The 25,400-nt window shown below is 37.9% G+C and overlaps 1 protein-coding gene across 4 annotated transcripts in view; it reads left to right on the forward strand.

The window, feature by feature from the left end:
- The window catches only part of Golim4 (golgi integral membrane protein 4), an 86,091-nt gene that overhangs the window by 52,511 nt on the left and 8,180 nt on the right, over window positions 1-25,400 (forward strand). For 2 of the 4 annotated variants that reach the window (XM_074073839.1, XM_074073840.1), the window contains exons 2-14: window positions 853-927; window positions 2,167-2,216; window positions 3,854-3,907; window positions 5,671-5,821; window positions 9,193-9,275; window positions 9,772-9,855; window positions 13,570-13,734; window positions 16,140-16,472; window positions 17,992-18,242; window positions 18,669-18,751; window positions 20,255-20,364; window positions 22,959-23,126; window positions 23,442-23,510. In XM_074073839.1, coding sequence (XP_073929940.1) covers window positions 853-927; window positions 2,167-2,216; window positions 3,854-3,907; window positions 5,671-5,821; window positions 9,193-9,275; window positions 9,772-9,855; window positions 13,570-13,734; window positions 16,140-16,472; window positions 17,992-18,242; window positions 18,669-18,751; window positions 20,255-20,364; window positions 22,959-23,126; window positions 23,442-23,510 — 1,676 coding nt within the window. The remainder of the gene's footprint in view (window positions 1-852; window positions 928-2,166; window positions 2,217-3,853; window positions 3,908-5,670; window positions 5,822-9,192; window positions 9,276-9,771; window positions 9,856-13,569; window positions 13,735-16,139; window positions 16,473-17,991; window positions 18,243-18,668; window positions 18,752-20,254; window positions 20,365-22,958; window positions 23,127-23,441; window positions 23,511-25,400) is intronic. The other 2 variants (XM_074073841.1, XM_074073842.1) reach the window with 2 other exon arrangements.

Here is a 25,400-nt window from a genome sequence, read left to right on the forward strand (position 1 = left end):
TTCTGTTCATTCACAGGTAAGGCTTCTCTCCCTCTCACAGCTTCTGCGTACTGTAGATGTGAAGCCAGCAGTGAAACGAAAGCTGCGATAGGCTTCTTCTCCCTCATTCCTTCACACCTCTATTCTTCCTTTCCTTGCTCACAGGGCACCTCCGACTTTTTCAAAGTAGAGGGGAGGCAGAAGGATGGAAAGCAGGAAGGTCTTACAGAACTAACGCCAGTTTGCTATTTGTTTCTTCCAACTATGGGCAGATAGTGAATCTGACTGGTTCTTCTATAGCCTCTTTGAAGAGTTCCCTACCCCTCTCTACCCCCAATTTCTGTGTTTCTCTAACCTGTTTTCCTTGAGATGGGGCAAGTTGGAAGACAGCTTCTCTTCTTTATTCCTAGTCGTGTGCTGCTTAGGTTTCCTTACCAGTGGATCCAGGCAGTCTTAATTCAGATGCAGACTACATTGCCCTCACAATACTTATGGTATATCTAGGTAAAAATTTTTCTACTACCTACAAGAGTGGTGAAAACAGGAAATACAGATGGGTATAAACTGCTTTGCAGATGGTGGTCAAAGTCATCAAAGTGGACAGAGTTGCCCAAGAAAACACTGGACCCCACAGAGACACAGAGAAGGAAGTCACTGGCAAAGAATGTGAATATATTAGAGTATTAGTTGGGAGTCAGCCCAGAACTATGCCTATTAATATGTTTATTCTTTACCCATAATGTAGAATCTTTAATACATATATTTTTATTTTAATTGTGTAAAAACTATGTACTGTTTTCTTCCTGTTTTGAAAATTGATATTAATTTTATAGTATCTAAAGTAAAATTCAACTTTCCCCCCCCCCCCGCCAGTTGTATATGAACACAGATCAAGATTAGAGAAATCCTTACAAAAGGAAAGGCTTGAACATAAGAAAGCAAAGGAAGGTAAGTACATAATGTAAGTCGTGGTCTGTGGTTTTTTCACACACTTCTTTGAAGCATAATGTACTTAATTTATGATTTTTTTTTGCTAAGATAGTTCTCAAATCAATCTGAAGCCAGTGTTCTAGGTGGTTAGAGAAAGAGATGTCAAAATATGTTAGGAATCATACCACATAATTCCTGCTCAAGAGTGAATTTAGAGTCTTTCACTGTATTTGTGGTACTTTGATGTTCATATATTGGTTATACATATTATAACAAACGACTTTCTATCTAACTCTTAAACAGGTATATTACTAATACCTGGAACTTCTGTCTACAGATGGGTGTAGGGAACAGCATTCATTGTTCAGAACATGACTCTATATACACACTAACACACATTTATAGCATAACGAAGTGATTGCACTCACTGGCTGGTGTCTTTTGAGTTAGACACCTGTTTTTATTTCCTGAAAGCTTTAATGGTAACAGCTGTTTGGTTTGAAAATTAGTATTTAGTACAGATATTAGGCAATGCTGTTGATTTTTATCAGAATTTTTCTATAAAGCTCAGGTCTTATCCAGCTCATGATTTGATATTATCTTCCTGATTGTTTTTGTTTATTCATGCTTTGTGATTAATCTTGACATTTCCATCAGGGATTCTATGTGACCCTCTCTGTGGGGTGAGCATGGGAGGTTAGTACTGGTAAGGATGCTTTCCTACCCCTTGCATTGAGACTGTGTGAAGAATAGAAGTTAATCCTGAAACTGCTTTAAAAGAGTTTGGATTTCCCTTGTCTTCAAATGCCATCTAGTGGATAATAAAGTTTTCAGAGCACTGAAGATGGTTTAGATGGGGAGTGATTTCTCGTTCCAGGTGCTGAAGAATTTTAGTGTGCCATCTAGAGGATAGCTATAAATCACCCTTGCCTTCAGGTGTGCTGCTCATTCTTTTATTTGTCCTCTTTGATTTCAAAGAGAGTTAATCATAGAGATATTTTAAGTGCAGTTTTAATTAATTGGTTATAATGTATATTTTATCAGTGCAAGATTTGCAGCTATAAGATAAAGAAGATTGTATAACATGTTTTTTCAACTTTCTAAAGCATTGATAGCAAAATAAAGTACATAAGTCACCAAGTGGATTGATTTAAACCTAAAATATTTTTGCAAGTCTGAGTATAGCTTGTCTTTATTTTCCTAAAAAATTCCACAATGAATTAATTCATATTCTTTTCTCCATTTTGTCTTTCTAAGATTTCCTTGTATATAAGTTAGAAGCACAAGAAACACTAAATAAAGGAAGGGTAAGTTTTTTATTATTGTTTTCTTTTCTCCTGTTAATTATTTTTGTGGAACTTGAGGGAGAGAGAAATTTAATTGCAAAATCTTTTACTTATTGATAAGTAAGATTGTAGGACTGACATACATTACTTTTTGTTACCATAAAATTCTTAGGGGAAGATACCACAAAAAAAATTATTCTTCTAAAATCTACATTTAGTTATCACATTATTAATAATAGTGATAAGTTGAGGATGGCTTCAATGTTTGACAGTAAAGAAAAGAATTTTTATTCACTCCTTTATTTTTTGGTAGTTTCTCTTTTCTACATTATGTAGTACTACTTTTGCCTTTCCAAGTATAACTAACACAAAGCCTGGCCTAGAGTTGGCATTTAAAAACATTTGAAGAATAAATTAAGGAAGGAAGAGATGGTATTGAAATTTAAAAGTATTTTAAAAGTCCAAATTAACTGAAGAAAAACAGGTCTTTCTCTAATTGTAAGAAAAATGTGTGAGCATTAGTTGAATAAAATTGAGAAAATTCAATTCTTTGAATTGCGTGAGAGACTTTCAGCTTTCAACTCTTACTTGCCTTTAAAAGCCCCAACTAAAACTATGTGCACTCTGCTGTACATTTTGTAATGTAACTTCCTTATAAAGTAAAATAATAAACCAGTAAGATAAAATGATGAAGCAAAAAATGTAGTTCATTTTAGAAGTTGCAAACATATGAGAAAAAACACAGGAGACTATACTTGTTTTAGTGATGGAGAAAAGTAAGGGTGGGTCCACAGGTTGCATACAGATAAGTCAATATAGCAAAGGGAGAGGGAACATTCCAGCATCTGCCCTACACTGAGTGGCTCTGTCCGCCCAGGACAGCAGAACATGTGAGGTCCATGTGGTGGTGGTGCTCTTCTGGCTCATGGACATGTGTGGAACACAGACGCAGAACATGGAGTTCAGTCCAGGACAGCAGAACATGTGAGGTCCATGTGGTGGTGGTGCTCTACTGGCTCATGGACATGTGTGGAACACAGACACAGAACATGGAGTTCAGTCATAGGCTTAGGCCCACATGGCAGTCCTGGCTTTGCTGCTTAATGAAGTGCTTATTCTTGTCATGTTCCTTATCCTTTCTCAGTTTCTCACTCTGTAAAACAGAGTCTCACTGTGGTGAAATCATGTAATGAGGAAAAGAGCACACCTTTTCTCTTCCCTACCCTAAGCCATGCTAAGCTTGTGAGGCCTGATCACAGTTGATGTATCCCCTCTCCTCCCTTATCTCGAGTTCTGCATAATGTATTCACCATATGTGGTGATTGTCTCAAAAGTTGCTCCCTGTGTCTGTGTCTCAGTTCTTCAGAATATGAGAGCCAGAATGAAAACTATTTCTAAGAGCCCTGTCACCCTGTCGTTTTATGATTCCATGTCCTCTGTCCTCATTACTAAAATCTAGAAAACCTATGAGAATATGAAAGCTTCATTTCTGCTATTAAATAAAGAAATGGCTCCAGAGATATCCAGGTTCCATAATGGAATTCATTTTATCTTACATAAGTGAGATAAATGAATATCTCTTATTAGAAGCTTGAAGCTGTTTTTAGCAAATGAACCAGATTAGTTATCTTTTGTTGACTTTTTTTTTTAATTTACAGCAAGATTCCAATAGCAGATACAGTGCACTGAATGTCCAACATCAGATGTTGAAAGTGAGTAATTTAAAGTTGTTCTTTATGAATAAAAGAAAGGATTGGGTAGTATTTGAATTAATGATCTTTAAAATGATTAAAGAAAGTTTATAAGAAGTTGATTTGTGTCATAATATGGCATATTAAAGTCACATTTGACTAAAAATTATACATGGTTATAATGTCCCGACATATTTACTGACTGTTTAAAAAGAACATATTTAATTATTATCCATTTTCTTATGTATCAGACTCTCTGGTTATTAATTTTTTACTTTGTTCTTTTTATCTTTAAAGTTTTTTGTTTGCTTTATTTCTCACTGTGGTTTTCCATAGGCATTTTCTTGAATCTTAGACAGACTGAAGGCTGAAGCGCTCTTAAAATGCTTCTTTTGTGTTTCTAATATTTAATAAATGTACTTTTTATCCACCACAGGAGCATAATTTATTAGTTAAAGAATCATCTTCCTTTGATCCTTGAGTTCAACTCATTATTGTGTGTTAGGAAGACCAAACATAAAAAAATAAAATAAAATAAAGACTCATTATCTCTATCAAGCTAGATGAACAGCATATTATTCTGCCATTCTGTACAACATATAAATTGTGCCATGATTTCTCCCTCCCCCTTCCAGCAAACCTATACCTTTTTTGGGGGTGGGGTTCTCCTTTCCCCTATATCGTAAGTACAGACTTTTTGTTGAAAGCAGAACCTTTCTTGTTATCAGCAGAAAATGGGAGGGGGAAAGGAGAGAATACTGGAGGTTAAAGAGGATCAAAGTAAGCTTCATTATCTATCTATCTATCTATCTATTTATCATCTATCTATGTAGCTAGCATAATGAAATCTACCAAATGCTGTTTGAAAATGAGGAGGGGATTAAGGGAATAAAATAAAGGGGTGAACTTGTTCAGAGAACACTGTATACATCTGTGGCATTATAATGAAACCTCCTTGTACTATTAATGTATACTAATAAAAATAGTAAAAAAACAAAACAGAATGAATGAAATACATGACTTAAAGTAGACCATCCCTTCAAATGGAGAATGTATAGTATAGCTAGGTTATGATTATAGTGTAGAATTTTAATAAAAACCAATCAGTTTTTTTACTTCTCTCAAAGGGTAAACAGTCTGTTTTTTCCCTTTTTTAAATTGAGTTATTAGGAAGGCCAAAGAAGAGAAAGCCAACAGTATTTAACAGTAGCCACAGGTACTATATCTGTGTATTTAACTGACCTCTGTATTTCTAAAATATCCAGGGAGAAATTGTGTCTGTACTGAACATGTACACACTTTTTTTCTTATCATCATTCCCTTAATAATATAATCAGTATAATGATGATTTACATAGCATTTACATTGTCTTAGGTATTAAAAACAACCTGAAAATCATGTAAAGTATAGGGCCGTGTTCAGATACTGGTATCTGAGTAGTGTCCTGAACCAATCCACTGTGTGTTGCTGGGAAGGTTTCACAGTGAAAAAGGAAGTCTGTAATATCTATGGAAGGTAATTTTGCCATTAGATTTATCTTGTTTCTTTCGTAATTTGACTCCCTGAAATTTCTTCTGATTCTTCCATTTTCCATTTCTCATGCTAACTTCTTGTTCCCACTGATGTTAAAAATTATGGGAAAATTATTTGAGGTTGTGATCCCAAACTATTTATGTGCAGTGTAGAGGAAATGGCGGGGTGGGGGGGAGTTGCACAAATCAACAAGAAATGAACTGTTGTAAATTTGGAGGAAACATAGCTCTGCTCAAGTTTTTACCTTGCAGAGTCAACATGAGGAGCTGAAGAAACAGCACAGTGATTTGGAAGAGGATCATCGTAAGCAAGGGGAAGACTTCACTAGAACATTCAATGACCACAAGCAGAAATATTTGCAGCTCCAGCAAGAGAAGGAGCAAGAACTTTCTAAGCTGAAAGGTATTTGAAAATCACATTAGCCAGTTTTTATGTAAATAAGTGATCATATTAGTGTTTCAGTGGAACAATACAATTTTGTTTTGTTCTGTTTGCCTAGTGATTGATTTACATTTATCCTGTGGTCCTTTACCAGCTGTTTGGTTAGACTGCGTCTTTGTAACATTTCATATTTATGTCTTTGGGTTTGTTTAGGGAAGCAAAACAGAGGATTTAGTGTATTCTCTCCTATTCCAATGGAGCATATGGCCCTGTTGGGCAAGACAGTTCTCTTAATGTATGCTGTGAAACATTTAGCATCTATGATTCCTTACCCACTAAATGCCTCACTGTTTCTCAGTTACTGCAGCAATCAAAAAAATTGAGCCACACATTTCTAAATATCCCCAAGGGGAACAGAGAGACTTCCTGTTGCTCGCTAATAGAAGCTACATAAAACTCAGGCTCCAGATTCAGATTGCTATAAATGTTGGCGTCTTCAATTACCACTTATGTAACAATAGGAAAGGTTTTGTTGTCCTTGCCTCCAAAATTGGAATAATCATAAAAAGTAGGGACCTCATAGGGTTGGGGGTGAGAACTAAGTAATTTATGTACAGTATCTAGAGTAGTTACTGGTACACAGAACATTAACTATCATCAACATCAGCATCAGGCATCTCGTAGTAATAGTGAACAATGAATCACTACTTTGTGTACATTTGAGTTTTGGAAAAGGAAACCAACACATTCTGCAATCGAATGCGTAAGTGCTAAATAAGCTTAAAATGTGAGAATTGGTTTTAAAAGGCATATGTGTATGCAAAACAATTGTGAAATCCAAATGAGGTCTATAGTCTAGTTATGTATTCTTTGCCAAACAGATTCCTGGTTTGAATTCTGTCCTTCATTTATCAAGATGCCATCTTAGAGTGAAGATAGATGATGGGTACTTAGGACCGCTCTATACATTTTTACAATGCTTTGTCTAAAAATATTTCCAAAAAAGTAATTTATAACAAAAAAGGCATACAGGAGTTAAGCAGTCCTTGAAGCAATACTAGACAGAGTTAAGGTGGTCTTTACAGAGTTGCTCAGATGAAGCAGATGGTCCCCGAGATAGGAGGACATGGAGGGTCTTGGCTTGGTGGTAATGGGCAGGTAGTGAGGAATTTTTGGAGATCACCAAACAGAGAAAATAAGAAAGACTCAACACTGGAAGTCCTCACAAAGGTGAAATAAAGGAAGAGAGAACCCAAGGATTCTGGTGTCTTGAGAAGCTACAGCTTTGTGGAGAGGGGAGAGACCTTGGCTTATGGATACACTGTTTAGCATTTCAGCAAATTCTATAAATTGTATAAATACTAAGCAGATTCATTAATGAATGATAAATAACATTTTCTAAGTACTTGATCATTGCTGGCATACTTTAAGAACATTGTGTAATTTAGTAATTTAACTTTAGCAACAGCACTGAAAGGTAGAATTTTTTAAATGTCTATTTAGAGCAACACAAGGTTCATATATAGTAAAGATTTAACAACATATACGTAGAATAAACCAGAACAATTGATAGTAAGAGGATACGTACATGGGTATTCTGACTGCTAAAGCCTCATAAACTGGTCTGAACATCCTGGCACCTGGGACAAAAAGGGAAGTACAGTAAGTGTTACAGTCTTGTTAGGAAGAGAATATATTAGAGAAATATCAGAGAGAGAGAAAGGCAACAATATTTCTGGTACCAATGTTTGGAAACAGTTTCTCAAAGAAACATGACAACAAGTTAGGACAATGACTTAGACACTTTCCTAAGCAATTTTCACATCCACACTTTTGTTTATAATTCTTGACAAAGACTTGGAGGAGTAAGTTAAAGCATTTTGTGATCAGTGTAGGCCAGAAGTGGCTAAGGTGCATAGTCCCGGCAGTCTTTGGTAGTTTATTGTGTTATAAAGAGAGACTTTAGAACTCCTGGGGAGGTGAACTGATAGCATGTAACAAGCTTAGATAATTTCTCTTCATTATTGTCACTGTCAAAGCTGACACTTGACAAACATACTGCATGAAACTCTTCTTGTGAACTCTTCAGGTGAAAGTCTTCATGGGGAGGATCTTATTTAACTCTCAGAACAACCTGGGAGGTAGGCATGTTATTTAACCTCACTCAACAAATGAAGAACTAGAGGCCTGATAACGTTAAACAACTCGCTTGAGGAAATAGAGCAAAGGCACAGGAGCCACTGCACAGGAATTTTACAACCTGAAATTCCTTTAAAAGCTAGCAATTTGTGTATTTCGTGTGTGTGTGTGTGTGTGTGTGTGTGTGGTGTGTGTGTGTGTGTGGTGTGTATGTCAGACAGAAGCCTTCAGTGCTAAGCCTGCCCTAGTGAGTCAGGGCCTTATATGCAGGGGGCACTGTCATTTAGGGAGAGTTTGCCCAGCATAGTACAAGTTTATACCTGCTGTCACAGCTGAATTATTAATAGCACCCCTTTCATTCTCAAAAGCATCTCCCATTAGAAAATGAATTAGTCATCCTGCCAACAATCAGCTTCCTCTGAATGTTGTCATATGAGAATTGGTTTAATGTTGCCAGCTATTATTAAACTCTGTTTCTTTATTTTTTAAACAATGACAACTATTCAAAAGTGGAAAACATTGTATAGGCCCACACTGTAGATGCCAAAAAAAATGTTTATGGGTTGAATTTGGCATAAAGTTGCAGTACTTAATATGTCATGTCCAGATATAGGAAATGACAGAAAACTTCCAAGAAGATAAGAGATGTGGGTACAGGATCTTTAGGTGGGAAGTTATTACTGAACAGTAAGGCTTGGGAGAGGAGACTGCAGCCTTACATTCTGAAAAGAACTGTCCTGTAGCTATTGGACATTGAACGCTGAATAATCAAGAACTCAGTGGAAGTAGTAAGAAAAAAATTAGAATTTATCAACATATAAATGGGGTTTCTCTCTGAAGTACCATTAGGGACAATTGAAATTAGTCATACTATAGGAAATAGGATCTGTACTAGGGGGATCACTTTATTTTTAACTTGTGAAATACTCAAATCTGAGATAATCCCTGCCTATTTTGTTTTATCCTTTCAGGCTTTCTTAATAACAAAAATATTTCATTTTCAACACCTGAGTAATTAAAAATCCTTGGCTTTCATCTACTGTTATTGAAAGGGATTTAAATTACTAAGCTAGATAACATTGAGGTGTTCAGTGGATCTAGACCATATTCCAGTATGATAGATTTTCTGTTCATTCAAAATATTGTCAAAGTTCAAAACAAATCATAAAGCAAGGCTTCAGATGTGAAAATAACAGAATCAGCAACCTTAGAATTTCAAGGCTTTATGTGTGATTTTTCTTTTTCTAAAACAGAAACCATATACAATTTGAGAGAAGAGAATAGACAGCTAAGGAAAGCACACCAAGACATACATACACAGCTTCAAGATGTCAAGGTAAAATGTGACCAGCCGTTTGGTTCCTTGGTGTTTGCCCGGTTTTCTTTGTAGAATGACTTTCATAGACATTACCGTATTGACCTGCCTTCTAACCCCAGAATATTCCTGTGGGCTTTGCATAACTGGAGTGTGCCTGAAAAGGTGGTCTGAACATGTAAGGATTTCATTAATGCCAGCATTATTCATTTGTTGGATGGTTACATTTAAAAATATTCTACTTACAAAGGTTTGTTCCTTTAGTTTTGATTTCATCATAAGTGGTTATATTTGGATAGGTTTATATCTATATCTATCTATCTATCTATCTATCTATCTATCTATCTATCTATAGGAATACTACATAAATCATAGCCTTCTCTTCCCAATAATTTTTAAACTTAGCAAATGCTACAACAACAACAAACAAGTAAGGAAGTAATGTTTGGGTGGTCAGATCAAAGAAGAATTTGTCTTATAATGTAAAGCTCAACATGTAAAATTCTTTTTTGTATAGCAACAGCATAAGAATTTACTCTCCGAGCATGAACAACTTGTAGTGACTTTGGAAGACCACAAGAGTGCACTAGCTGCTGCTCAGGTTAGAAGGGTAGCAGCCTCTATCGGGTCTTTTTAAAATCTGCTTAATATTTCTGAATTCCTTTATGCATGTAGTCTCTTACAAGCCAATCTTCAGTGAGTTACTTAGGACTGAGCTGCCCTAATCCTGAGGACAGTGCATGCTTTTAAAATTAACTCAAGAGAATAGTAAATAAACTTTTGATTATTTTTTGCACTGGTTGTATGGTGCAAAAAAAAAAAAAAACTATTTCTGCCTCTACTAGGCCCTATATGAATTAGTCTATTGCCTACTTAAATCACAGAAATTAACACATGATCATGATCTTTTGCAACTCTCTGATATGTGTTAACTCTTGGTATAGGAACTGTAAAATTTTATGATACTGGCTACTCAAATAAATAATTATCAGACCTCTTCTTTCCCTCCTTTGATACCAGTATTCCAACATACACATACTTCTTTGGGGATAAGGCTTATATGGTGTAGGTCAAATTACAGAAAAGCAGAAGGGTCAGTGGAGAAAGAAAAACAAGAGTTGCAAACTCCATTTGCTCAAAGTCTAGGATGGCTCCTGGCACAAGGCAGGCCCTCAGTATTCAGCTTTCTGAATAAAAAAGTGAACAAAGACAAGTGTTGGTGAGCTTGTTAAGGCAATATCATGCTGAGTGTTTTATAGCTTTCTAGAAACAGGAATGGATGGCTTACTATGTGAGACTTAGGTCTTCACTTTTCTTCTTGATGGAGTTGTAAGAAAAGGGCAAAGGGAAACAAGCCATCTGTACTTATCAGGAGACTATGTATTAATTTTTGTCTTTATGAAATTATTGAAAGGCATAATATCCTGGGCCCTGACACATCTGAGAGGCTGTAGCTTCTGGGTTTTAGGGACCCTTGTTAATTGAGTGTCTTTTTACCAAACTGTTGCTATATGGTAATTTATATATATATATAAATTGAATTGACTTTGGATAGAGTATTTCATTCTAAGCCTTCTTTGTAAAATTTTGTCAAGTGTTACTCTGTGTGAGGCTGTTCATGCCTTAAGATATTATGAACTGATTTGAACATTATGTGCTATAATTCTATAAATTTAGAATAAGAAGCAATCTGAAAATTTATGGAAAGATAAGTAAAATGATTGATTCAGTAACCAAAATTAAATTATGTGGTAAGCATACTAGCAGTATTACAGAGTTTTATAATAGAAAAAAATTTTTCTATAACCTGTGTGTAGCTTTCTGTTTCTTTAAGTATCTTTTGTTGTTGTTGTTGGGAAAATTGCCCCAAGATTCTCCTGCCTTTTTAAAAAGAATAGCTATGATATAACTAGGTACAGTTCTTAATTAGAGTTGTACATCTTAGTCACTTTGGGCTGCTGTAACAAAATACCATAGGCTGGAAACTTATTTGTTACAGTTCTGAATGCTGGAAGTCCTAAATTAGGACAACCCATGGTTGGATTCTTGTGAGGGCCCTCCTCTGGGCTGCAGACTCAGCTCCTTATATTCTCTAATGATGGAAAGGTGTAAGAGAACACCTATGATCCCTTTTATAAGGGCACTAATTCCACCTTTACACCATGATTACCTCCTAAAGTCCCCACTCTCTGTTACCATTGTCACGGGGATTAGGGTTTCAGTATATGAATTTTGAAGAGACATATTCATTCCATATACTATGTTAAAACTTTCCCCAAATCTCCTCAGAAAAAGCATACTGTTTGGGGCATCCACATTGCTTATGTAAACCATCATATGAGATTCTGTCTTGACAATTTGATTTCTAAAGGGTTTTGTTTCATATTTATAATATAGAAAAGTATGTAACATTATATCCTTTTAAAACTAAATAAACTGAGGCTAAAAAGAAAATTCAATAGTTGGCCCAAGATTAGTGACCAGAGCCATGTTTGATACTCAGGTCTTCTTGGCATCCAAATCACACTTTTACATGTGTTTTTGAGATTTCCCAACACCACAGGTACCTGGGTCTGGCTCCAGACATTTTGAATCATAATTTCTGGAGAGGAGGCTCAGGAGCCTACTTAAAAAAAAAACAAACAAGGTTGGCCTATATGATCAATTCATGCTATTATCAGAACCATACTAGTGCTTTCGAAGATTTTATATATCTAGAGGTAGAGAAAGGATAGAATTGAGTATTTCTCCACATGTGTCTTAAAATATCACTATAAGGATTCCATTTGTATTTTTTCTTTGACCTCAAAGGTATGCTAATATTTTTGATATATTTCTGATACAAGGTCCACTGCTAGCCATGTGGTACACTTTTGCATAAACTATATGAAGGGTCTCCTTTGTCACAGATACAACAAGCAGACTTCTTCACTTTTTCTGAAAATCGGATAGAGGCAAATAGGTCTCTCTTCCTTGGTGTGGAAGAATAGTGGGCAGTGCTGTGCAGCAAGAAGTCTGACTGGTTTCATCTCTGCTGGTTAGTTTGCCCAGCACAAGGAGGCACCCTTCCTGTTAAAAAAAATGTCCATGTCTGGAGGTATCCAATGAGAGGAGAGCAGTTTAAGGCAAGCCCAGGCAAAAAGTTGGTGAGACCCATATCAATCAATAAGCTAGACGTGGTTGTACGCACCCGTGATCCTAGGTACAGGGAAGGCCGTTGCTAGGAGGATTGCAATCTGAGGTCAGCCCTGGGCAAAAACACAAGACCCTACCTGAAAAAATAATTAAAGTGAAAAGTACTGGCGGCATGGCTCAGGTGGTAGAGCACCTGTTTTGCAAGTGTGAGTCACTGAGTTTAAACCCAGTACTGCCAAAAAAAAATGTTTTAAAGCTTTTGTGTTCTATGTATGTGTTTATGTCAGTGTGTGTTTATACACACAGCATTGCTGCTTTCAGAATAACAGTGGTAGTGTGTATGGTGGATTATATATACACAGTGTCTATTAATTTTGTTAGTTAAGGTAATTGATGTATTTTTTGCCTTCTTAGATCTGTGTAGTAAAGACACCATACACACCCCAAGACCCAACTCACAACATATATACAGATACACCCATGAGTGTATTCTAGTCCTGTACCTGCATTATTATCTTCATCACTGTAAAAAATAAATGGGGGGGGGACACATTCAGAATTAAGATACAAAAATCCAGCTTCCTTTTATGCCTACTTCATTTATTTCCAAAAGCTACAGAGCACAGACAGTATAGGAAACATTCTGGCAAGTAATGGACCCCATTTGAGTACAAATTACCTAGGGGAAAGAAGGTAGCCTGAAGAATTTTACATATACATATGCATATACATATATACCATGCATACCTTGTGATTCCTATCCACTAAAAAAATATTGCTCAGAACATACTGATAAAAGATATTTGCACTTGTATTTGTGTAACTGAATTTCTGTAGATTGAAATTGAAAACATTGATTAATACCTGTTTTACTTTTAATAATGATATTTATACTAGAAAGTTATTTATAAAAGTTCTTTGTTTCATGTAGCATGGTAAACTAACATGTCTTAGATACTTTTTCTGTTTTCTTTAATTCTAATTTGCATGTTCTTGAAATGGTTAAGCATGACAAAGGAAAATTAGCTAATGCATGAAAACAATCTGCATATTTTCCTAACATATTTAGGTGTAATATTTTTTCTAGTCATCCACTGAACCAAAATGTCCATCTATGAATAGTATCTTTTTCCCTCCTCAAATTGTGCAATTTTCATCTAATTGTGCAATTTATATGCAGACTCAAGTTGCAGAATACAAACAACTGAAAGAAACTCTGAATCGGATTCCCAGCTTTCGAAAATTTGAACCAGCAGAGCCACAAAATGTTACTTTTACCCAGATGGCACATTCTCCACAAGGGTACAACACAGCAAGGGAGAAGTCAGTCGGAGAGCTGCAAGAGGTAAGAGGCCTGAACCTGAATCTGTGGATAGGTCACTTTCCCTGTCCAGCTGTCCTGAGGTGAACTGTTTGCAACCTTGTCCACTCTTCCTGCAGAGCAATGCTTCCAAATTTTTAGTGTATATCAGAATCCCCAGGAGAGCTTGTTAAAACACAGAATGCTCAGCCTGGGCCCCAGAGTTTTGGTTAATTTGGGATGAGGCTTGAGGATTTGCTTTTCTAATTGATGCAGTTGGCTTAAGAAGAAGACTTTGAGCATTACTGTTATAATATTTTGTGAGGAAGACTTTCCTGACTTTGTCTTTACTTGTGAGTTTTATTTCTTTTTAAAGACCTGTAGAATGTGAGTATTTCAAGTTTAGTTGATTTTGTTTCCCTTTGAGTAAGGTGAGATGGTTAAATGGTCATGAAGGTATTAAATGACAATCAGCTCACCCCAGCATTAATGTTAACATATTTGAACTTGATGCAGTGCTGGGCCCATATAGAGAATGTCAAAAGTTCATTTAAAGAACTGTAGAACACTTTCCAAAGAATGAGTTCTCACCTCAGAATGCACTTTATGCTGTTCTTCATGAAAATCAAACATTGCTTAAGTATATGTCAAGAGTAAGGCATTAAAAATATTGTCCTCCTTATTAACCTTTACAAAGTTGGTTTTGCAATAAGAAATGAGAAGTATGGTTATGTTTCATCCAACAAAGTTTTTTTTTTAACAATAAATGTTTGAGAAGACTTGCCCCCAAGTCACCATCTCATGGGAATAATGAAGTTGATGTGAGTAAGCTGACATGTGAGTGTCTTCACTCTGTTCGGAGTATTCCTTCACAGACAGGCTCAACATCCTCATGGACTCTTGTTCTCTATCTAGGTCTTAAGTTAACCACTAACTTAAGAAACCATAACCGAATCACTGGCCTGGAATTTGTTCTGGTCTCTCCTACTTTGATGGCCAGCTTACTGGATTAATGATCTAATGACTCAAAGCTTTGGTTTTTCCATGTGTGGGTTGGAGATTGTAGCTATCTGTCTGCTCTAACAGTTTCATGGGATATTGTGAGGATAAATCGCAGGTGTTTGAAAAGCACTTAGAGCTCTTTAAAGAAATATTTCCTATAAAGCCAGGGCAGTAGTGTGTCAAACTTGCCAGATAGTTAAGGACTGTGGGAAAATGTGTATCTCCCAGTGTCCCCAGATGTCTGAGAAAGGACTTTTCTCCCTAGCTTAAGATTTACACATTCTAGTTTCTTAAGACCAGTAATTATATTTCTGCTAGTTTCAGAATAGAGTTCCATATTTCAATTTGCTTATGTTGTAGCCTGATAGAAATTTCAACTATGGGAGAGTAATTTGACCAAAAAAAAAATTTTTTTTTTTCTGTTGAAGAAGGCCAGTGAGGGAAAAGGCATGGCAGTTTTTCATATCAAAATTGTCACCTCCTTCCTACACCTTCCTAAGTAATGCAGATCATGTAGAGATCTCTGAAACTTACTGGAAAAACCAATTTGAATCAACCAATTTTAAAGGAGGAGTGCTCTAAAACAAGACTTTCTTTTCCTGTTCACTTTTCTGTATTGACAATACAAAATATATTTACCAAAGACTCTCTGTGGTTTGCAAAGAAATTGACTTTCACACATTAGGAATATTTTATTAAGCTAGGTGCTGGTGGCTCATGCCTGTAATCCTAGCTACTCAGGAGGCAGAGATCAGAAAGATCAAGGTTTGAACCCAGCCTGGAAAAATAGTTCACAAGACCCTATCTCAAAAAGAAAAAGAAAAAAATCCATCATGAAAAAAAGAACTGGTGGAGTGGCTCAAGCTTTAGGCTGTGGGTTCAAACCACAATACTGCAAAAAGTATTTTATTATATCTTGTTTAACATATACTATTTTGACTTAGCATGGTTGTTTCAAATTATTAATAAACTAAGTTAATGAAAAATAAACACAACTCTTCAACTGAATAGTATCCTCTTTTCAAATAATTATTGAAAGCAAAATTAACATTGAAGAAAATTATGCAAGCATTGCGGCACTTGAAGTTTGAGGGGTTTTCCTTTTTATTCTAAGGGGAAGCAGGAGTTAGATTTTGAGGGAAAAGTTTGCTTTTGACATGTGGTTACTGATATACTTTGCTTTCCTGGTTATTGACAGTATTCTCTCTGGGGTGAAATTTTACCTGATTATCTCTATTTTATAGGTGAAATTGCACTTGAGAAATATTAAGTGACTCCATTGTATCTATATTTTTAAGTCAGGACTAATGTTTACATACATATGTATATATATGTATGTATGTATTGATATATTCCTACACACTGGGATTTTGTTTATGTTGTAGCTCCTTAGAGGAATTACATCCTTTGAAACATAAGTGTCATTTCTTGTGATGTGCTTGTCCTAGCTGTCTCGAAATAGTGAGGTAAGGCAGAAACATGAAGCAATGTCTAGAAGAACAGAAGAAGCAAAACCTTCTCCTCCCACCCACAAGGAGGCAGAATTCCAGACTCCAGCAGAGCAGAACCCACAAGAAGTGGAACCCAGAGAGCCAGAGGAGCATCAGGTAGAAGAAGAGCACAGAAAGGCCCTGGAAGAGGAGGAGATGGAGCAGGTGGGGCAGGCAGAACACCTGGAGGAGGAACATGACCCATCACCAGAGGAACAGGACCGGGAGTGGAAAGAACAGCAGGAACAAAAGGAAGCAGCCCGTCTTCTGGAGGGGCATGCTCAGGCCGAGGTACCCACTCCAAGTTCACCAGCATGGGGAATGTGGCTTTATTTTTAAACGTTAAAGAAAACAGCCTTCCCTTGTATCACAATATCTAAAAGAATATTTGAATGTCTTTGCTGTATGTCATTTTACATATTGGAATATTCATAGCATAGCTGGTTACATACCTCAGGTTGGTGACAAGAGCAGTTGCTGCCAGTGTGCACGTGTATTCTTGTCTTTGTCAGGGTGCCCATAACAGACACATCCTCACATCACTGGGACAGTAGAATAGCAGAGCACCTTGCTGGGCACCTTCTCAGGATGTGCTTAAGTTCCATTCTGAGGTAGAGAAAGCTGTGATTTTTCTATGTTCATTGACAGCCAGTTGTGTACTGGCTTTTGCCTATTCACCTTCAAGAATTTAATTCAAGAATGAATCAAAAAGCTTTTATCAGAAGCTCTTACCACTTAGGAATCTTCAGTAGGTGAGTGTGTTTAGCCAGTTTCTGCTTCCACCCTGCTTTCTGTGCATACCCTGACATGTAAGCAACACCTCGCCCTTTCTTAAAGAAACATCTATCATTACAAGTAATACTTTAAAGGAACTCATAGTGGACCAGCACTGAGTGCAGCAAGGTACCTTTCTTCCACTGTCTCCAAACCGATACCCAACAACAGGTCGCTTATAACTCTGAAGCATTGTTGGGCCTCTGATTTTCTGGAACTTGAAGCAGCTTGAGGCTTCAGTGGGTGAGTGGGAAGGGTGGCCTGTGTTATTCCCTGAGGTACTTGTAAACTGAGAAGCCTTTGAGTTCTGTACTCTTCCCCACTATGGAAAGCAGTCCCCCACTTGGTTTAATCCCCCTCAAGTCTCTTCCCTCTGTCTTTCCTGAGTAATTTGTGTGTTTTGTTAATTGGGGTGTGGGGGATGGCAAATAGCTCAATGGAAAATGGTTTTAAGAATTGCTGTGTCTGATTTCCTTTAATCAAAAGGTGCTATCTTCTCACCCATTCTTGGTCTCTTTTAAAAAAAATCAATTCTTTGCTTTTCCACCGTAATGTGGGATTTCACTTTTTTTTTTTTTTTGGTTGTGTGTAGCTAAAGATTAGTATGTACATTGCTGGAGTTCATTAGCATGCCTAGGTCCTTAACTCTTCATGGAAAAAGCTTTAGCCTCACAAATTGCCCAATTAGTGTGAGGCTACCAAGCGCCCACTTGCTCCAGAGCTCTGTGAACATAGATTCACTTATGATTTGAAACTGATTTCTTGTGTTATGCCCCTGTTCCATTTGAGCAGGAAGGACCCGCAAGACTCCCTGCATACCAGTAAATCAGGAAGATTCCAGTTGCTCAAATAAACCAAGGGCAGTTCAGAGAAAGTTAGAAAGTGGGAGCTCTTGGATTTTACGTACACTCACAGTGCACCTGACCAGTCGTTGAATAAGCCAACCCTACCCTGAGTCTGTCATGAGGAACAAATGAAGGGAAAACCCTGAGGAACCTGACCCCTCACTCTCAGCATCGCCTCTGTTTTGCCCCAGGTGTACAGCTCAGCCAGGCCGGTTACCAACTTCCGATCGCCGTATGAGGAGCAGCTGGAGCAGCAGAGATTGGCAGCCAGGAGGGATGAGGAGGCCCAGAGATTGTGGGAACACCAGGAAGCTCTGCACCAGCAGAGACTACAGGAACACTTGCTAAGGCAGCAGCAGCAGCAGCTTCTGGTTAGAGAGACAGCCCAGAGGAAGCAGGCCGAGCATGAGGAGGGCCGGCAGCAGCAACAGAAGCAGCTAAGGTAGCCTCATCCTCCCCTCACGGGATAGACCGCCCCTCCTCTGGTTTCAAAAGCAGATTTACAACAGTTTTGTGTCCCATGAACTTGAGGTGCACATCTTGCTCATGTAGCTGAGGCAGAAAAACTACTTGGGAATTAAATGTCCAATACCTAATTTTTTAAATTTTTTTTTCTGCTTAAAATTGACAGTTTAAGTCTCAAGATAGCCTAGTAGACTTTGTTTTGTCTTTGAAAGATATTTTTCCTTATTATAGTATCCTTTGAAAACCTATCTGCAATCTTTATTATACCTTATCACATACCTAAAGATTTTCTTGAAAAACTTTTATGGCTTTTTAAAAAGTGTTGAAAATCTTCTTTACTACTATCCTGAAAGATAAATGACCTTGCCAAACTGTGCATATATAATGTTTGTGTCACCTGCAGACAGCAAGCTCATTATGATGCCATGGATAATGACATCGTTCAGGGAGCAGAGGACCAAGGAATCCAAGAAGAGGAAGGAGGTGGTAAGATATCTCAGATGATGACTGTTTTAATAAAAAGTACCTGGTAATACCATGCTACTTCAGCGACCAGTATCATAAACATCAACAAGCCAAATGCACACCTGTGTTTTCTCCTTGCCTTGGAAGTCTTGCACATTGTCTTAAAAGGTTTTTAAATTAAATCAATAGTAACTTTCATTTATGGCAAGTGTCTAGGGTGCCATTTATCAAATGTTGTTTCCTGTGACAATAGAACCAGAAGATAATGTCTGCCTGGCACCACTGATGGTTAGATGTACGTCCTTCCTAAAGGAAGAGGATGGCGCACTCCTTTGCAGCCCATTGTGGTATTTTATAGCTTCAGACTCAAGAAATTGTTTTCCTTATTTCCCCCCTGGGTCACTTTAAGCCCTTTTGTTCTGTTATCTGTAAGACTAGAGAACAGTTTGCTCCCTTCTTTATTTAATAAATCCCTATGTATACTTGAAGTCTGGCGGTAAGTTACTCTTTATCTTTATTTTGTATAGACTGAATACTCTCTATATACTTAAACTTTATGCATAGCTTTTTTTCTTTATACTACTGGGGTTTAAACTCAGGCTTTACTGTTTGCTAGACGGGTGCTGTACCACTTGAGCAGTGCCCCACCCAGTTTTGCTTTAGTTATTTTTTCAGATAGGGTATCACTTCTTCACTTTTGCCCAGGCTACTCTCCTGCCTATACCTCATATATAGCTGGAGTTATAGTCATGACCATGACACCTGGCTTGTTTGCCAAGATGAGGTCTTGCTACCTTTTCGCCTGGCTGGCCTCAAATCATGATCCTCCTGTTGTCCACTTCCCGAGTAACTGGGATCACAGGAATATGCCAGTGCACCTGGCTCCTCTTGTATCTTACTTACTTTAAAAAGTGATTTGTTCTTTTTGTGTGCTTGTGTAGTTCTCTTGATCTAAATATTGTTCAGAAAGCAGCAAGTAAATGTCTGAGTTTGAATGTGAAATGTGCCTGTGTCCTGGCAGCATCATCAGTACCATGTCAGAGAACATTGGATGGACTATATTTGCTTTGAGTTCTATAGATGGAGTTGTTCTTTCTTTCATTTCCTAATGACATTTCTTTTATTGGATACCTACCATTTATACTGATATTATTAACAAAACTTAGTTGATTAGTTCATCAGCAATGTCTGGGGAACTAGAGCTTAGTTTATAGAGAAAGCTTTGATTGTTGCTGTTTTCTTGCCTTCGCAGGAAAAATTCAGCTTTCTATTGCAAACATTTTCTTTCCAAGGTTAGAATGGTGTCCCTTACCCATGCTATCTTTTCAGAAACACAGTTGGGAAAAGAATAAGACTCTGTTCAGAAAAGCTGAGACACAGGCCTTATGCTCAGTTACCCTAGGAGGAGGAGAAATTGGGTAGCGTGATCTCCAGGAAAACCCATTGGTGGCTTTTCTTTGTGCTGAAAGAGGAAAATTCTGTTTGATCCACTGTGGGCTGATTTTAGTTCCTTTGGTTTGCTAGCCTATGAAAGAGACAATCAGCACCAAGATGAAGCTGAAGGAGACCCAGGTAACGGACAGGAGCCTCAGGAACAAGGGCACCGGGAAGCTGACCCAGAATCTGAGGCAGATGTAAGTGTGCTCTTCCCTGTTCCTGACGTGTAGCAACTCACAAGGCAGGAAGAAAGTGAGAGAGCGTTTGATTCAAGCCCAAAGCCTCTGGCCCCAGATGCACCACTCATCAGGGCAGAGGAAGTGACTTGCATAACTACATATGAGCAATGTTTCTAACTACAAATGTGGGTGTGTGTGTGTGTTTGTGTGTGTGTGTATGTGTTGTTAAAGGTTGCTCTAAGAAAAAATATCAAGATTTTCCATTAACAACTTTTAGATTAGTAAGATTAAATCTAGAAAAGCAAAATTGAGAGGCCAACTTGAATAGTAACTCTGAAAGATTAAGGGGAAGGAAGGCAAGCATGGAAGCTAGAGAGGGGACCAGAGAAAGGAAATTAACCTTTCCTGGGCAAGCTGAACCATTTGCTAGGGCTTTAGTTATGTCATGTGACTCTCACCGCCCAACCATCCAGTAATGAACTTAATAAACATATAGAAGTATATGTTGTTACAGACACGAAGAGAGGTGCTGAGGTACTATGATGGTATAGAAAATTTAGAATATAAACGAGTACACATCCAACACTGGCATTGTTCTTTGTGTTTCCCAGAAAAGGATTGAGAACCCGAGTCAGCTGGGTGGTCTAGAGTTTTGGCCCTACTTATAAGCAAAAGAAGCAAACGTTAAGTGAATCTGTTTTTGTCTTATGTTTAGATGACTTTCACACCTTATTTTAGGTCTCTTGTCATGTTCTGCTAATAAAGCAACCCTTATGTTTATAGCATTCAGTCTGTGCTATCTTATGGGCCCTGTTTTTACTGATCCAGGGAATTGAAAGGAAGATTCCTGTCCTTCCTTGATAATCACCAAGAAAATCTTCCTGCTGGCTATTTGACGCTGCTTGATGGAAATCCTTTTCCACTTAACTTGTATTGAGACATGGCTGAACACCTTCCCCTGACATCCCCTACATTTGTGTTATTGTGTAGCAGGGAATCCAGCCATAAAATATTCTCAGAAAGGAGCAAGAGCTAGCAGGAACATATGAGGCTGTGAGAGAATGTCCCACAAGAGCAAGAAAGCAGGATGCAAAAGCCTGCGAGTATATGTGAGAGGGATGAAGGAGTGGGGATGGGGCGTATATCACAGTCACTTGGTTTGGAAACTGCTATAGACTCTGATCAGTTGCCAGTGTCATCTCTTAATCTCCTGTCATCTGTTGGTTTGTTCTGGTAAACACTAGCCGTTTTTTTTTTTTTTTTAATCATGCCTTCTTTACTAGAAATTGTTGTACCCTCTTGTCCCTCTCTGTCTTAACTATTTTATCTGAATGTAACAATGGTGCCTGTAAAAACCCTTGCTTACCACTTGGTTGGACTTGCATGTTTGTGTACATTTTGTGACCAATTAACAAAATATCAAAAAAAGATATTTTGTATTCTGTATGGTACATTTTTCCTGTATCCCCTGCACAGATTTTTGATAACACACAAGAGAAAGTTTATAAGGCAAGAGATTGTGGCCTAGTTTGATGTGAAGGTGAAGACTTGCCACTCTGCATTGCTGAGAAAAGTGTCATTTACACTTGCATGAAGCTTAAGTCCAGGACTGTGCAAGTAATAGATGAGCTAAAACCATAGTGAGCTCTTGAACACGTTCAAGGTTCTGTAAATGAATTGAATCAGAATCCCCTTGTCTGAGAACACTGAAAGACTGAATCCTGCACTGTGGCTTCAGCAGCTGGTGATAGCAGCTGTCCAGTGGATGACCTGGGAGGGGCTGGGAAGCTCATAGCATGCATCACCATTTCCACCCATTTCCGACTCTGAAAGCTATCTTTGTCAGGATGGGTACTGTTTCTATTTGGAAGGTGCTTTGGAGACTTAAGGCAAAAAATTGAAATAGTTCTTCAGTTGATCACTTAAAGAGCATTTATTTGAAACAGTAACTGAGAACTCTTCAAGGGAAGGCTTGGGGGGTTATTTTTCATAATATATTGCCAAAGATTGGGTAGCTCTTTTCCCGTCTCTTACCAGTACAATATCTCTTAGTGGTAGTGTTTGTTATTAAAGAAATTTAGTTCATGCTACAAATAGACCATTTACTTTAGAGTTAGCCCTATTCTTGTCTTGTTTCTTTTTTTAGGGCCTCCCCTTGGGTCCTTTCTGATGTTGACCTTCTTTTCTGTCAACTGCTTTCTACCTTATTACATGTTAAAAAATTCCCTGTAAGCAGAATTTCTCTGTAAAAACCAATATAGCAGCAAAAGAAGTTGCTATTTTCTCATCTAAATCTCCTATCTTAATTACTACTGACTTTTTTTCCTACTTGGTCCTCTGATTTTTGTTAGCTATGTTTCTTATTGTCTATTTAGCTGTGCTAAAATTACCTGTTAGTAGAGTTGGAATCACTTTCAGAAAGGAAGTACTATTTGTACTTCATTTTGAGTCCTCAAACTCTGACAAATTTTACTTGTGAGTCTTGGCAAGGATGCATTTGAACAAGCCAGTGAAGGACAATTTCATTTTCTGCCACTGTGTGGCCTTTCAAATGAAATTAGACTTGATCCTCAGTCTTGAAGTGGTGGATGATTTTTATTAAAATTTTACAGAGAGCAGCTGTGGAGGATATAAACCCAGCGGATGACCCCAATAATCAAGGCGAAGATGAATTTGAAGAAGCTGAGCAAGTGAGAGAAGAAAATTTGCCAGATGAAAATGAAGAGCAAAAACAAAGTGATCAAAAGCAAGAGAATGCAGAAATGGAAGAGCACTTGGTGGTAAGCAGGCACCAATACAACGGCAGATTTTACGGAGGTTTTTTATTAAAGCCTAGTTTATGTAAAAGATGAATCTTAGCCTAAGTTGAGACAAGGTCTGCCATGTTAGTGGTTTGGGTGCATTGTATGAAATGATATGCCTACTCTCAGAGAGCTGGACATCCTGTGCTTTGTGTTAGAAATGATTGATCATTTCCTGGCCCCCAGTGTGTTCCCGTGCACTTTTCATGGTGGCTTGCTCATGCTTTGTTCCAGAGTACTATAAAAGGCATCTCCAATGTACAGTAACATGAGCCTCCCCTTTTATTTCAACAGATGGCAGGCAATCCAGACCAGCAGGAGGATAATGTTGATGAGCAGTACCAGGAAGAGGGAGAAGAGGAGGTAGTAAGAGTGAATACAGGAGACTGATCACATTGTTTGGTCTTTCTCACTAACCTCAAACAAACCTCAGCAGTGTTGACTTTGACATGCCTTACATAGAAATGTTCAAAAAGACTTAAGTCTTTTTGTATGATAAGACTTGTAAGTAGGATAAGAAAGTATGGCTTAAAGAAAAACTGGGCCATGGCACTGGAGACATTTGGGTAGAAGACAACAAGAATAGAGTGATAGACTCTCTCTCATTGGGTCTCACCGGAAATTTTAAGACATTTGATTTTCCAGGCATGGTAGACTTAGATGTGTGTGATTTTCATAAGAGTATTTTGGATTTCTCTTTCTCCCATAAAAGAGAGAACAGAGCTCTGCCTATTGAAGGAATGGGCACTGACTCCACTAACTTTCTCTGTAGACATCACCTCCATAGTGATGCCTTAGAGCCCACTGGAATCCTTGTAACACCCTTCAGACATTTTTAGAAATACATAATCTTGCCTTCTAGCCTCTTCCATCATAAAAATTCAGTATAGTAATTAATTTAACAGTACTGAGGGCTGGGAGTGTAGCTCAGTGGTGGAGCACTTGCCTGGCATGTGGGAGGTCCTGGGTTCAATTCTAGCACCAAAAAAAAAAAAAAACAAGGAAGGGAAGTATGTAAGGAACTCAGATGAATAAAATGCATTTAGATGGAATTTCTTAATATTTCACTTTAGTTTGCTTTTCATATGTATCCTCTGGCATTTTATGGTTAATTAGGCATTTATATAATGCCTGCCATGGTGCAGGTTTCTGTGATCAGTCACCTAGTGAGTGCTGTTTATTGTAGCCTTTTTTGTTACACCTCTCTCCTATAAACCCCTATAATACTTGGGGAGTATGATATAGATCTGGCTAAGACCCCACATTTAGTCCCTCTGTAGAGCAGTAAATAGTTACCAAATTAAAGTCCTAGTTGAGAGCCACGTATCTCTTAACTCACAGCCTGGTGTCTGGGAAATGTATGGCTTTGTCCTTGAGGGGCAAAAATATGTCATGGGATGATAGACACATGGTCAAGAAGAGCTGAACCGAAAGCATGTTTTCTGTACTCACAGACTCAGCTCCCTTCACTGATTCTACTTTCTCATTCTTATTGCTTTTGTCAGCTTTTTAGAGCTAATGCTGAAGTTCATGCTTATATGAGGAAAACTGCAACTGATGGTACCCTTTCTGGCCACTGGCAGCATCTCCAGTCACATGCTCTCTAACTGGCTTGATCTTTGCATTCTCTCTCTCTTGCGTTTCATCCTGCTGTCATCTTAATCAAGATTCCAAGCTGACTTATCAGAAAGAGAACACTGGAAAAACCAGTGGCCTTCAATATTAAGACACTTGGCAAGAAGAAGATATTCATCTAGGCTTCTCTTAGAACAAGGATGTCTGGACTAATAGTACTTTGTTTCATTATGTCAGATACTGGGATTCTTTGAAGGATTAAAAGAGAAAAGGTTCACCTTGTCTTCCCTTTAAAAATTCAGGAGGATAAACATAAAAATTTAATAAGTATTTACCAATTCCTTTTCACTTTTATATACCATCAGTTAAATTGACGGAGAGAAATCCTGAGATCCAAGAGGGATCAAGGAAAGAGAGAAAGGAAAGATAGAGAAGCAAGAAGGGAAGTGAGAGCATAAGAGGCAAAGGGGATTGTGCTGGCTCAGTGCAGCCTGAACTGAGCAGCTGCTCCCTAGGACCACTGAAGAATGAGCAGGGCTCTTCTCTCCTGCACCCAGCCCCAGGTCCTAATTCTTTTGTCCTTATTGGTTCCCTGCCCAAAATGCTTACAATAGTATTTGTGTCCCCACTTTCTAGCCCTCTTTTGCATAGGCTCCAGGTTGTCACCCTCATCATTTA

This window comes from Castor canadensis, chromosome 5 (genome assembly GCF_047511655.1).
Source record: "Castor canadensis chromosome 5, mCasCan1.hap1v2, whole genome shotgun sequence".
Lineage (NCBI taxonomy): Eukaryota > Metazoa > Chordata > Mammalia > Rodentia > Castoridae > Castor > Castor canadensis.